At 38.8% G+C, this 15,117-nt stretch overlaps 1 protein-coding gene and 1 long non-coding RNA gene across 2 annotated transcripts; both read left to right on the forward strand.

Annotated features, from left to right (window-relative positions):
- The first annotated feature begins 1,330 nt into the window (after positions 1-1,330).
- On the forward strand, positions 1,331-2,511 carry LOC123281345 (vomeronasal type-1 receptor 4-like). The gene has a single exon (XM_044760399.2). It carries the CDS (start codon positions 1,388-1,390, stop codon positions 2,417-2,419), a length of 1,032 nt encoding a protein of 343 aa, XP_044616334.2. The 5' UTR covers positions 1,331-1,387; the 3' UTR covers positions 2,420-2,511.
- A 4,180-nt stretch (positions 2,512-6,691) lies between these two features.
- On the forward strand, positions 6,692-8,100 carry LOC139042219 (uncharacterized). The gene is made up of 3 exons (XR_011498713.1): positions 6,692-6,762; positions 7,018-7,068; positions 7,251-8,100. It is a non-coding gene; the product is annotated as an uncharacterized lncRNA (long non-coding RNA).
- Positions 8,101-15,117: the final 7,017 nt, after the last annotated feature.

Consider the following 15,117-nt stretch of genomic DNA (forward strand, 5'->3'; position numbering starts at 1 on the left):
TAGATCTTCCAGCAATCCAGCATGGCTCAAAGGTAGTGACAGTGGTTATTATGGTTTAATCCAAGTCATATAAAATTTGATATTGATGTGCTTAAGGACTGTAGTTCAGGTGTCAATCTGCTGTTCAGCTTACTTACAGAATCATAGACATAATCTTCAGGTTTCTAGAGGTACACCGAGGGTACCTCAATTGTTGTAATAAAGAGTATGATGAACATACAAGGATCAGTTGATCGTATGCAGTAACAGTGTGTCTAGCAGCAGTTGCTGGAGAAGAAATGTCTTCTCTAACTCTGAGTGTATGAAGCGCTTAACAGATTTCATGGTAATGTCTCTATCGATTATAGACAGTCTTTTCCCACTTAAAGTGAGTAAGCAGCACTTTTAAAAAATATAGCAATAAGTTCAGAAAATATTTTTAGGCTCAAATGCTTCTTTTGATACTTGTGATGCTTTTAAATATTATAATAGTATATATTAAGAGACCCAAAAATGTATATAATTTACACAATGCATGCTCTTTTCCTTGGCATCACATCATTGCATGTTGCCTGTGTACCTTGTACTTTAATCTTCTTCACAAATCTTTCATTCCTGCTAATAATTTCATCTAACATAGGTATGAATAAATGACATGTATATGATTTGAAATTAGTAATAATTTGTTTCTACCATACACTGTTTATCAGGCATCAGTGTTTCTATCTCATACTTCCTGTGACTCAGAGCATTGTCCTTTTGTTCCTGAAATCAATGCAAATGAATCTTTCTTTTCCATCCTAATGTTGAGGAATTCTTGCATTCGTTAAACTCAACTTGTACTGGGACAGGATCGTGCAGTTTTATCCTGCAACTAGGGCATCTACATTTTATTAAGATCTGTAAAGCTTTAGTCAAAGTCTATATCTGCCTCTAAAATGTCTTCATACATAAGTGAAATCTCATCATTACCAAATATAGATAAAATATCACCAATCTAAGTTGAAATGACAAGATCGAAAAGCAAAACTGAATTTAGATCTGGCTTATTTGAAGAACAAAACTATTAATTTAGTGTATTATGGATTAAATGCACCACTTTATTGCCAGGTTAAAATCCCCACTGTGTTCTCAACCAGTGTGTTAATTTAGATGAAACACTTCACCTCTCTGTCCCTTTGTTGTCCTCATCTTTATAAGGAATGTAACAGTGGCTGCCTCATGAATTTGTGAGGAATAAAGAAGTTACTGCATCTGTGACCTTCATGGCAGTATTTCTTACATTGCAAGTGTTCATTCATGATTCTACTTTCAATTCTTGGAGTCCTCTGAAGGACAGAAAAAACTTTAAGTAATTATTTCTACATAGGATTTGTTGGTAAGTGGAGAAAATTGTATTTCAGTTGACATGATTCATGTGGCCCACACCTCCTATTCCTCTGCAGGATCCTCTGGCTCAGAAGACAAACATGAGGCATTGAGAACTGAGAGGATGGCCGCCAGGGATTTGGCAATAGGGACGATTCTCTTATTACAGACTACATTCGGAATCGTGGGGAATTTCTTTCTTCTTTGCCATTATCTTTTCCTTCATTTCACTGAGTGTAGGTTAAGATCCACAGATTTGATTATCAAGAACCTGATTGTAGCCAACTTATTGGTCCTGTTATCTAGTGGAATCCGCTATACATTGTCATCTTTTGGAGTGGATCCTGTTCATCCTGATTTGGAATGCAGATTTTTGCCCTATGTTTGCGCAGTGGGCAGGGGTGTGTCCATTGGCACCACCAGCCTCTTGAGTGTCATCCAGGCCATCATCATCAGCCCCAGGAACTCCAGGTGGGCAGAGATTAAAGGGGAAGCTCTGAAGTGCATTGTCCCTTCAATTACCCTGTGCTGGGTGCTGCACATGCTGATAAATATCATTTTTCCTATGTTTATGTCTATCCGTGGGAGCCACAAAAACACCACAAATAGAAAAAATTTAGGATACTGTTCTACTGTTCGTCCTGACAAAACCAGAGACAACTTATATGCAGCATTGCTGTCATTCCCTGATGTTTTCTGTTTTGGACTTATGTTCTTGGCCAGTGGCTCCATCGTTTTCATCCTGTACAAGCACAAGCAGAGGGTGAAACATCTTCATAAGGCCAATGTCTCCCTCAGAAGCTCCCCTGAGTCCAGAGCTACCAAAACCATCCTTGTCCTGGTAAGCACCTTTGTCCTTTTTAACACCGTTTCCTCCATTTTTTATGCACTATTGGCTCTTGTTAATAATCCCAGCTCCTTCCTCTTGGCGGTCACTTCAGCAAGCACTCTATGTTTCCCAAGTCTCAGTCCCTTTCTGCTCATGAGCCGTGAATCCAGGGTATCCAGGGTGTGGTTTGCCTGGACAAAAAATACAAAATCCTTCAGGCTGGCCCACTTGTCTAGTGGTTAATTTAGCACACTTCGCTTCAGTGGCCTGGGATTTGCAAATTCAGATCCTGGTTGTGGGCCAAGCGTCACTTGTCAAGCCAAACTGTGGCAGGATCCCACAGATGAAATAGAGGAAGGTAGCCACAGATGTTTGCTCAGGGCCAATCTTCCTCAAGCAAAAAGAGGAGGATTGGCAATAGATGTTGGCTCAGGACCTATCTTCCTCACATAAAAAAGTAATAATTTTTAAAAAATACAAAATCCCCTAATCTAATGAGAAACATGAAAATTGTCTGTATTTCTACAATGTTCATTAGATAGCTCACTCATCCTCCTCAGAGTCCTAAGCACAGTTATTTCTCGCTGACCACAGAATGTAAACAAGACATGCTGAATTTCTTCTTCAAAATAAATAATAGTTTGGAATAGTAATTGAAATGTAATATCACATATTTATCATGGATAAAACTCAAGTGATTGATGTGCTGCTAATACTTGCAGTAGAGGACTGCAGAATTCATGCAACAATGAACACTGAGTTCTAAATCATCTGGACATTTTGGAGAAGGCTTTGACCGTGTAACTTCAATCTATTACAGCAAATTCCCCAGAGATGAACTAGGCACAACATTTTTAGAAAAGATGCTTAAAAATAAAATAGCATGTTGCTGGTCATAACTGAAACTGAAGACAAGGGTGCTGGAGAGGAAGTTTAGCCAATGAGTAAAGTTTTTTGGAGTGAAATGAGTTTTGTACATTACATCCTTCAGGAAGCAGGAGTCCTTTATTTGAAAGATGACGTTATGGTTGGAGGTAAGCATGTTTAAACATTTATCATTTTCAGGTAGAAATGGCCAGCTTAATCTATAGAGGGGAAAATGATAGCACAAAATTAGATTTTAGCTGATTTTCAAATCACGTGATGTGAGTGGGACAATTTTAAAGACACGAATTGCGTGGAATTGGGTTCTGTAGAAGGCAGCGTTTTCTCTTTGGGGAAGACGATTTGGGCATGTTGGCAATGAAGAGGTTTGGAGGTGCACACTCCAGTCTCTAAAATGACTAAATAGATGGCCATTAAATTTGGAGCATGGTAGGGAGAGGTATTTTGAAGGGAAAGACATGAGTCCATTCTATTTATGTGGAGTTTGTGACTCCTTGATTTTCAAGGAGGAAAGTGAGTATTTCCTTAATTTCAGGAGAGGTTTTTAAATAGGTTTCTCTGTATTTACATTCTGAAGCTGATGCAAAGTAATGAGAATTCAGTAGCTTAAATTACAAAGGTATTTTGAACTAAATGATGTATATTGGTTCTTGTATGACAAATGGAAATCATTCCTTTAGCTCACACAAGCTACTTCAATATTTCGCACAAATCGTATCGTTAAACAAGTATTAGAAAAAAACACATGTGGACACACACATAAGTACAATTGTGATGATAAATGTATATGTCTGTGTGTAATTTCTGTGTGTATTTGTATCTGTGTGTGAATTTTGAGTATATCTGTATATATTCATATACATATAAAGTCAACTATCTTTGTTATCAATCATTCAATACATTGGAAATTTGTACATCAAGAAAAGAATTAATATAGTACTAATTACAATAAAGACAAATCTTAACTTGTATGTTACTTGATGTTATATTGCTATGCTAGTTGTTCAATTGTTAAAATTCCATAGAATGAATTTTTCACTTTCCTACTTTAATTTTATTATTTGGCCATATCTCTTCAGAAATCCAATGAACATAGTGAAAAATGTTTGAGTTTAAAACATATAATTGGTCCATTTAATTTTATATAATATAATTTTATAATGTAATATATTATAATAATATAGTATAATGATATAATGATGTATACATTTCAGTGTCAGTAGAGTTTATTTTCTTATTTTATCTAACTTCTGCTGTATTCATTTATAAATATGTCTACATTATAATTCTTCATTATGATTGATCCCTTTTCTTTTAAAGTTGTATGCTCATTATATGTTAATTTTTGCCTAGAAATGTCAATATAAATTTAAAAGTTAATCACAGTGTCACTCTATTTAAGACTCTAAACCCTACCTTTACAATATAAGGGCTGTACAACACTAATGTACTCACCATATCCCACCTTTCTGATTGGTGATATATATTTCCCAAATTTAAAGACACAACCACAGTTCATAAGTGCATAGTTCAAGGGCAGTTCACATTCCTGTTCTCAGTACCTAGTTCAACAAAGGGAATTTCGTCTAACAGACCCCTAGAAGTCCATCATGGTCCCTTCCAGTCACTGCTCTTCAGGGGAGTCACTGCTCATCAGGGGAGCCACTGCTCTGGCATGTAACAGCACAGGTCACATTAGCCTCTTTTGCAATCTATATGGAAAAATAAATAGAGCCTTTACTCTTTTTATTTTTATTTTTTGTTATCCCTTATATTGTTTGTGAATGTATTACTGCATGTTCCTGGTAATCATTCATTTGCATTGCAGTATAGGACTCTAGTGTTTGAATAGAAAACAATCATTCCACTGCTAATAGGCTCATGGGTTGTTTTCAGTTTGGGACTATTTAAGACATGTTTTGATGACACATGCCAATTTCTCTTGGCTATTTATGGAATAGTGGAATTATCGGGTGTCATGTTTATGCCTCTTTTTTTTTTATTGAGTTATTGATAGGTTACAATCTTGTGAAATTTCAATTGTACATTAATGTTTGTCAGTCGTGTTGTAGGTGCACCACTTCACCCTTTGTGCCCATCCCCCACCCCACCTTTCCCCTGGTATCCACTAAACTGTTCTTGGTCCATAGTTTTAAATACCTCATATGAGTGGAGTCATACTCAGATTATCTTTCTCTCGCTGGCTTATTTCACTTAACATAATTCTCTCAAGGTCCATCCATGTTATTGCAAATGGAATGATTTTGTTCTGTTTTGCAGCTGAGTAGTATTCCATTGTATATATGTACCACATCTTCTTTATCCATTCGTCTGTTGCTGGACACTTAGGTTGCTTCCACGTCTTGGCTATTGTAAACAGTGCTGCAATAAACATTGGGGTGCACAGGACTTTTGGGATTGCTGACTTCAGGCTCTTTGGATAAATACCCAGTAGTGGGATGGCTGGATCGTATGGTAGTTCTATTTTTAGTTTTTTGAGGAATCTCCATACTGTTTTCCATAGTGGCTGCACCAGTTTGCATTCCCACCAGCAGTGTATGAGGGTTCCTTTTTCTCCGCAACGTCTCCAACATTTGTTGCTATTGGTTTTAGATATTTTTGTCATTCTAACGGGTGTAAGGTGATATCTTAGTGTAGTTTTGATTTGCATTTCCCTGATGATCAGCGATGATGAGCATCTTTTCATGTGTCTATTGGCCATCAGTATATCTTCTTTGGAGAAATGTCTGTTCATGTCTCCAGCCCATTTTTTGATCGGGTTGTTTGATGTTTTGTGGTTGAGTTGCGAGAGTTCTTTATATATTATGGATATTAAGCCTTTGTCAGATATATGACTTGCAAATATTTTTTCCCAGTTAGTGGGTTGTTTTTTTGTTTTAATCCTGTTTTCATTTGCCTTGAAGAAGCTCTTTAATCTGATGAAGTCCCATTTGTTTATTCTTTCTATTGTTTCCCTTCTCTGAGAAGGTATGGTGTCCGAAAAGATCCTTTTAATACTGATGTCAAAGAGTGTACTGCCTACGTTTTCTTCCAGAAGCCTTATGGTTTCAGGTCTCACCTTTAGGTCTTTAATCCATTTTGAGTTTATTTTGGTGAATGGTGAAAAAGAATGGTCAATTTTCATTCTTTTACACGTGGCTTTCTAGTTTTCCCAGCACCATTTGTTGAAAAGACTTTCTTTTCTCCATTGTATGCCCTCAGCTCCTTTGTCAAAGATAAGCTGTCCATAGATGTGTGGTTTTAATGTTTACGCCTCTTTAGCTTTAGCTGATAGTGCCAAAGAGGTTTGGGAGACGTTTATACCAATCTCCCCACCCACCAACCGTGTAAGAGACTCTTGGTTTGTCCACATCCTTTTCAAGACTTTTATTATTTTTTCTCTTCTTTTTTCTTCTCCCCAAAGCCCCTCAGTACATAGTTGTATATTCTACTTGTAGGCCCTTCTGGCTCTGCTATGTGGGACGCCACCTCAGCCTGGCTTGATGAATCGTGCTAGGTCCGCACCCAGGATCTGAACTGGTGAAACCCTGGGCTGCCGAAGCACAGTGCACAAACTTAAACACTCGACCACAGGGCCAGCCCCAAGACTTTTATTCTTTTTTCTCTTTTCTTTTTTAGGCTTCCGGTGGATGTGTGATAGTACCAAACAGTGAATTAATTTGCATTTTCTTGATTATTATGTAAGTTGAGCATATTTTCACTTATTTCTCGTCCATTGGGCCACCTCTGTTTGAACTATGTGTTAGTTTATTTTGTAGGTTTTTTCTGTCATGTTGTTGTTTTCTCATTAATTTGTTGTGGTTCTCATTATGAGCTGCACATGTTTCCTTAATTGTAGATCATTCATGCTTTCTTTATTTCTGTCTTTGTGTGTGTATGTCTTGATGAAGAGAAAGTCTTAATTTTAATATAACTCGATATTTCCTCCTTTGTAGGTAAACTGTCATCGTGTTTAAGAAATATTTTCCTATTCTAAGACTGCTGAGGTATTCTTTTTTCATGCTTTATAGAGCTCTAAAGTTTAGATTGGCAAGCCATTCAGAATGGACTTGTTGAGCATGCAGATATCAAATTATATATTTTTCTAAGCTAGCAAATTTCATTGGATTCAGAATATATATTATTATTCTTTCCTTACATTTGCTCTCCCCTCTCATTGCTCACCTAGGATAACATCACCTCACCTTTGGATGTGTCTCTCCTGTGAAGTGTCCTGGCAAATCTATGTCTTCTCCTGCCTCCTTCAGTATTTAACAACCCCACAGCACCACACAGCCAAGGTCAGTCTTGGTACCAAAAATCTTCAATGGATCTTTTCACTCAATTAATTAATTATTCTCAAGATTGAAAGAGAAAGGAGACCATTTTCCTTAGGGGTCTCAAATTTCTTTCACATCTTGTGTCAGATACTGTTCTGGACTACCTTGCAAGGGTTTTTGAATAACTGCTTTCGAAGATGGCAATTGTGTCTGTCATAGGGGAAAGGACAGATTAATTAGCTGACAAATATAATAAAGATAATGCCTTCCTCAGAAGCAAAGGTTGGGCATTTGTACTTATAACCAACATTAAAAGCTTGAGGTTTGTTAACCTTAGTGTTCTCCAGATGTGACACCAGCCTAGTTTGTGTGCAGAATCTTCCTTGATCTCTTTGCGTGGCCCCCTTTGACCTTGTGGGTGCAATAGAGAGGTGAACACAAAGCTGTTGATGTCTTTTGGGCAATGATGAACAATGTCTTGTCTAAATTCCAGGAGTCTCGTAACCTGTCCTCCCATTCATGAAACTGGCAGACTAACTTATTGGTCTGCAATGGGGTAAAATATTGTACACTTTGGGGCTGGCCCCATGGCCAAGTGGTTAAGTTCGCGCGCTCCACTGCAGGCGGCCCAGTGTTTTGTTGGTTCAAATCCTGGGCGCGGACATGGCACTGCTCATTAAACCACGCTGAGGCAGCATCCCACATGCCACAACTAGAAGGACCCACAACGAAGAATATACAACTATGTACTGGGGGGCTTTGGGGAGAAAAAGGAGACAAATAAAATCTTAAAAAAAAATATTGCACACTTGGCATGTCTTGTCATTTCTTCAAATGTATTTCTTGATAGTGAGGATAGGAGAGTGTCTGAGCCATACAACCAAGAGCCTTTGTGTATTGCCACATTATCAAAAGGAAGATAACTTGCTGAGGTAGTCAGAGCCTATCTCTGTCTGTTTGGGCATTTGTAACAAAATTCTACTAATTGGGTGCCTAATAAACAACAATTTATATCTCCCAGTTCTGGAGGCTAGAAGTCTGGGCTCAAGGTGCCAGTTTGATCAGGTGAGGGCACTTTTCTGGGTTGCAGACTTCTTGTAGCTTTAAAAAGTGGAAGGAGGTAAAGGCGCTCTCTCGGTCCTCTTTTAAAGGGCACCAATCCGATTTATTAGGGATCTGTCCTCATGACGTAATCACCTCCCACATTCCAATGCCTAGTACCTCATCTTGGGTAATGAATTTCAATACATAAATTTTGAGGCGACATGACTAGACGCTCTTAAAAATTCAATATCATCTTGTTATTCTCACATCAGAAGGTAACGGTAATTGTTCTATTATTTGTTTGTGCTTCCTTATCCCATAAGTGCCAGAGGGCTTTATCTCAATCAGGGGGAGTTGCAGGTAGATAAGTGTTGGTAAGACAGATTCCCCTTTCACTTGCACCCAGAGGTTGAGTAAAGATTAAGATCGAGTGCCACTAACTTGTGATGTACAAACATTTTGTTATGGAAGTGATATTCTCTTTGTTGGCAAGTTTGACGACTCTGTCTTAATAGCCCGTGTTAAAACAAATTTTCATCTGTCAGTCAGGATAGGAGGCTGAGAAAAGCTTACCAAAATCCAGAGTCCCATTTTCCAATGAAAGTTTATTGGGAGTCTACGGGCATATTTACAATCCTCAACTCTTCCAGCAGTGAAGGAAAAACTGTAATCTGTCTCCTCATCTTACAGAAGGAGGCCCAGGTCTTACTCGATTGCCTGCCACTTGGGAGAGAGCACAAAGTTTTTGAGTGATGATTTTGTCATTTAGAGACTCTAGCAAAGGCTGGCAGCCTCCATCTCGAAGCCCCTCTTGATGTATTAACTCAGGGCCACCCTGACACAATTAATAGGTATTCTCTTTAGACAGCAGTAATTAGCTTGCTAGTGAGCTGTCTTGCAAACTTAAGCGTGAGTCTTAGAAACCCTTTGACTCTTTAGCTTAATAAGGAACAAAAATTAAACTGAGTAAATTGAATGATCAAAGAGGCTTTATTCAATGATTCGTGAATCTGGGAGCATCCCACCTAGCAAACAGAAGGGAGCTCCAATGGGCTACAGAAAAGGAAACGGTTTTAAAGGCAAGGAGGGGGTGAAAAAAGGGAATTATTTCTAAAGAAAGCATTGCTGTAAGGTCACCATTTTTAGGGGAATCTAAGGAGTCTATGGGAAAGATTACCTCACTTGTGTTGACCACATAATTCCAGTTTGCCTGGTACAGTTTACATTCCAAGGGAGGTTGAAGTTACAATTAGGTATTAAGTTCTGGTTTGTTAATGTGGAGCTTGGCACAGGTAACTCCATTTGGGGCCTGCTGTCTCCTTCTTAACAATTTCTCAGTTTTGTGTAGCCTCTTAGATTAACTGAGCGATATGATCAAAATTAAAGGTATTAGAACCTCTCTCAGCTACCACTCACAGCTTTTATTGATCCTTTGGTTAATATCCACAGGTCACGATATGTTTGTTTAATCCCTCTTATAGTCACAGCTCATGGCTTCAGGCCCCAAATCTTTAAGTTGGTCATTCTCTTTGTTCCTTTTCTGATGTTCCAGGCTTAGGGAGATCATATGCTTGGTGTTTTGTAGCTACAAACATGCATTTAACACTTTTGAGAGAATACAACACACTAGGGAGATTATTATAAGCAGGATAATTTGCAATGTCTACAGTTCATGTTGAAGACACTGTCCCCAGCTCAAACCATTCAAAATCAAATAAGTTAAGGAAAGACCCTGCTGATAAAGTCACCTCTGTGCATGTAGCTTACTCAGTGATCTTATTTCTGAGCTTCAACTTCCCCAGGTGTGTTAATCCAGGTGCAGCAGGAGGTGTTGGCCACAGAAACCTCCTTGCTCACTTCAAAGACAGTCAATATATTATTGATTATGTTATTATAATCAGTAATAATCAATCTACCATCAACAGCAACTTTGGCCAGAAAGTCTAAGGGTCTCTGTTGAGCATCTACTGTTTGAGCATCAGATTCTGTGTATTCTCAAGAGTTAAGAAGAGGTTTCTGCTCATATTCTCATTTACATTTTCCCCTCACCCCGGAAGTATGGCCTGGGCAAAGGAAGTCAGTCCTGGGTCATGAACTCCTTCTGATATGTCCAGTCTCAGCTGATGATGTAGATCCAAGGGAATGGACCCATAAATTGTCTCCTTTATTTGTGGCAAGTTAATGGCACAGTTAGATAACCTAAGAAGCATTGCCCACCAATGCACCAGCCACCTAGGCATTCATAAGTCCAATGAGAAAGATAATGAACACAGACAAAAGCAAAGCCTGTCAGGGCACAAACCATTCCTGGTAATTGTTGTTGAACCCATTTGCAGGGATTGGTGCAGTTACCATTTCAAGTCAAGGGTCAGTTAGATTTTCAGTATATGGAAGGGAAATGAGCTAGCCTGAAACAAAGAGTTGTTCTATATACCTTGCAAAGATGGATCCTGCTGTTGAGACCTCTTAATGTGGAGACAGATCAGATCTAGATAATCACAAGAATGTGAGGGTGCATATGTACTCAGATTTATATATGTAATTATGTCTAATTGGACAAATACAGTTATAACTGGAGAAAGGTTACATCGAGGCTCTTTATGTTCAAGTCATTAAAGTTGAACTCGGTAAGTGACTTTTAAGGAGGGTGAATCATTTTTCCAGTGACATTGGGAATGGAAGAGAAATTGATCACAGGGAACACTGGGGCTATCCCCATCATGGGTAGATTGGAATCTTTGATGAAATATCCAAGATCTGAAAATTACTCCTCTTCGCAATGGCATGAGAGATACCCATGAGTGTGTAATTTTTCCAGGGCGTTGGGAGAGTAAAGGATGGAAATAATGGCAGAACGGGCTTCATGTTTAATAAAATTATGAACTGTTGATCTGACTTCTTGGATGGAATCAGTTTACCTCAATGTCAGCTATTTCTCTTCCTTGTCAAGTTGATTTAGAGGACTCCAGCATTTGTACAGGACCAGATGTCAAGTGGAGCCTTCATTAAGTGTGAGACATGTGACTCAGGCTTAATGCCTTCTAATTTCACTCAGTGTCAAGGTCACGAGCACTTGGTAAGTACCCTTCCAACAGGACTTGAGAGCTGTCTTCCTCTGATGATGTGTCCAGAATACCCAGTCACCAAATTCCAGGGTTTGTACAACAGAATGCTTGGAACTGGGATCAGGAATGGTATTTTAACCTGTTACTGATAGGCTTTAGCATAAGACATTAAAGAGTTGCAGTAGCTGGTCATACTAGCATGAGACATCAGTGGGTCAGCAGAAAGTTATTTTCCAATAGACGTTGGTCTGCCAGTGACTGTCTCATGTGGAGTGAGCTTATATTTCTCAAAGAGAGTACTGTGACCAATCAGGAAGATCAAAGACAATATCTTAGGCCAAGGAAGTCCAGTCATTTCAGCAAGTTTAAAGATTTTAACTTTCAGGATCCCATGAATTCTTTCACCCTTGCCTGATGATTGAGGATGCTAGTGTCCTTGATAATTCCAAGAAGTTTGCAAGGTTTTTGTTAGGACTCATCTGACTTGCCCAGTGAAGTGGGTGCCTCAGTCACTGGAGACTGTGGAAGGTATACTCCAATTGGGAAAAATATTTTCCAAGGACTTCTTTGCCACTGTGGGGGCATCAACTTTGTGGCAAGGAAGGGTTCAACTCATCCTGAAAAACATACGCATAATAACAAGAACATATTGGTAAGCCAAACCAAGTGGCTGTTGAATAAACTCCAGTGGCAGGTGCTCAAAGCGTCCAGTGGGAGGAGGTCTGAAGCATTTTGGGAAAGAAAATAGTTATTCCAGGGTTAAATAACTGACAGTTCAGAAATTTCGGGTAATCTGCTGTTGCAGTTTTATAGAGGTCTCCCCACCAATGTTTATGCCTAATTATAGTCATCTTAAATGCACCATGTGGGGTGAAGGAATGTAAAAAACTAAAAAATGGGTATGCCAGGGAGTAGGGTAGAACCAAGCGGCCATTTGGGTTTCCCAAAGCTCTGATTGTTCATTTAATTTACAATTGTTTGTCCATCTTAATTTATCTGATTTATGAGTAGTGTTGCCATGTTACAAAGGAATCAAGGTGGTGCAGTCTGTCAACAAGGACTTATGTCCCAAGGAAGCAGAAAGGAATTCATCCACATGTGCCACAATCTGTATAGATTCTGTTGCCACTGTCTTTGTGTGAAAGTCAGGCAGGGGATTTTCCTGATAATCAGATTCAATCATTTTAGTGTGAGCCTCAATTTTGATGATAGCAATTTCACAAGGTAAGAGAAGAGCAGTAAGAAGATCATTTACTTGTCCACTTTTGATTGGGGTGCCAGAGGATGTGAGAAAACCCTTTTATTTCCATAACATACTAAATTGTGGACAACCTCAAGGGCATATCACCTGTCACTATTAATATTAAGAGATTGTCCTTCTAAAAATTGGCATTTTTTGTAAGGGCATGGGTCTCTTCTTGATCACTTGTTTCAGATTGCAAGAGGTTTCTCCTTTCAAGTAGTTCATATTGGGCAGTAATAGCATAACCAGCCTGGAAACTGCCTACTGTGTGTCTACAGTATGACCAATCAACAAAGCAGATTAGATCAGGATTAGCAAGGGGATGTCTCATAAATTAGGTTACAGAGTCACAAAATGAGACGTGATTACCTGAGCGATGGGGCTTGTTTTCAAGAGGCAGAGATAGTAATGTAGGAGCATTAAAGATTTTACAGTGTTTAAGCTGTAGATTATGTAATATAAGCAGAAGTCTCTCATAGAAGGTTAGTTAGCTTGCACAGAAGCGTTGAGTCGATTCAGAGTTAAGAAGACTTTGGAGAGCGTGCAGTGTTTATAAATGAAAGCCATTTCCTAGGGTTAAATATGCTGAGGTATCTACTAACTTTGCATCTGAGCTATAGCCTTAAGACAGCAGAGACACGCACAAGCAACTGATTCGAGCAGTATGCTATAATAAACAACAGGGCTTTGTTTATTATTCTTCTGTGAACCTTCACAGGGCCTGGTTATCTCTTTCCTGCACAAATGAAGCAGAGTATTTCAATAGTTATGTAGCCCTAAGGTAGATGGTGCTTGCAGCACTTGTTTTAGTCTCATAAAAACCTGCACATGTTTACGTCCCAACAAAGGGATTCAAGGACTGAAATTTGCTGAGTTTGCAAAATTAGGAAGCCAATAGAGAAACATTAGCAACCCACAGTCTGTCATAACCAGCCAAGCCTAGACATCTACAAAGATGTCACTGAGTTGTAACCTAAGAAATTCTTTGACCAGACTAATTTTCTGGGGGGAGATGACTGGATTCCTTCAGCACGTAGATTATGACTTAGGTAATGAAGAGTTTCTAGAGATAATTGTGATTTTTCCTTAGAGACTTTATGTCCTTTTTCAGCTAACCATGGCAGCAAATAAATGGAATTATTTAAGCCTGCCTCTTTGGTTACTCAGCACAGCATGCCGTTCTCTACATATTGTAAAAGGGTCACCATCCTGGGGACCAGGAAGATGTTTAAAACTTGGTGGGGTAAGTAATTTGGAGAAATACAAAGGGGCCTCAGTGAACCCTTGATACTGTCCATGTACCTTGTTGAATGTCCCAAGTGAAGGCCAATAGATATTGGCTGTTGGGTTTTACATGGATGCTGTACAAAGATTACAGCAGTGAACCATTTTGAGTTTGCTTGGCCTGGTCACAACATGGTGTTCAGACTTGGATCAACTGGGAAGCAACGATTAACTATCTTGTTAATATCTCTCAAGTCCTGGACAAATCGCCATCCCCTCCCATTCGGTTTCTGACCTGGCGAGATCCAAAATTTTCATTAGTGATACGTGTTTGAAAAATTTAAAGACACACACACAGGTCATAAGTGCATAGCTCACTGAAAGTTTACAAAGTGAACACATTTCTGTACGCGATATATAGATCACTAAAGAGAATATCGTCAGACCCCTGGAAGCCCCTTGTGCTTCCTCCCAGTCACTACTCGTCAAGGGACACACTGCTCTGAGGTCTAACAGCAGAGGTCACTTTATGCCGTTTTGTGTTTTATAGAAGGGAAATAATAGAGCAGTAACTCAATTGTATTTAGCTTTTCTTATTCCTTATGTTGTTTGTGAATGTATTGCTGTATGTTGTTGCTGTTGATCATTCACTCACATTGTTGTATAATATACTATTGTGTGAATATAAAAGAATTTAATCATTCCATTGTTACTGGCATATGGGTGATTTACAGTTTGAGACTATTAGGAATAGTGCTGGTATGTACATTAGGACATATTTTGATGACACACATACCAATTTCTGTTGGCTCTAAATGTAATAGTGGACTTGTTGGGTGACAGGTTTACATCCCTTTAGCTTTAGGAGACAGTGCCAAAGAGGGTTGGAAAGTGTTTGCACCATTTCCACACCCATCAGCAGTGCAGGAGATTCTTGGTGTGTCCACATCCTTGTCACCACTTTTTTGTTTTGTTTAAAAGTTTTCACTTTCTGTTGGTATGTAATGGTGTCAAGTAGGGATTTTAGTTGCTGCTTTTGATTATCATGGAAGTTGAGCGTATTTTCACATATTTATTAGACATTGAGCAACCTCTTTTTGAAGCATGCATTAGTTTGTTTTGTGCATTTTTCTACTGTGTTGTCTTTTTCTTGCATGTTTGTAATAGTTCTTCATATCGGCTGGACATATTTCCTTTCCA

Source organism: Equus asinus, chromosome 26 (assembly GCF_041296235.1).
Source record: "Equus asinus isolate D_3611 breed Donkey chromosome 26, EquAss-T2T_v2, whole genome shotgun sequence".
Lineage (NCBI taxonomy): Eukaryota > Metazoa > Chordata > Mammalia > Perissodactyla > Equidae > Equus > Equus asinus.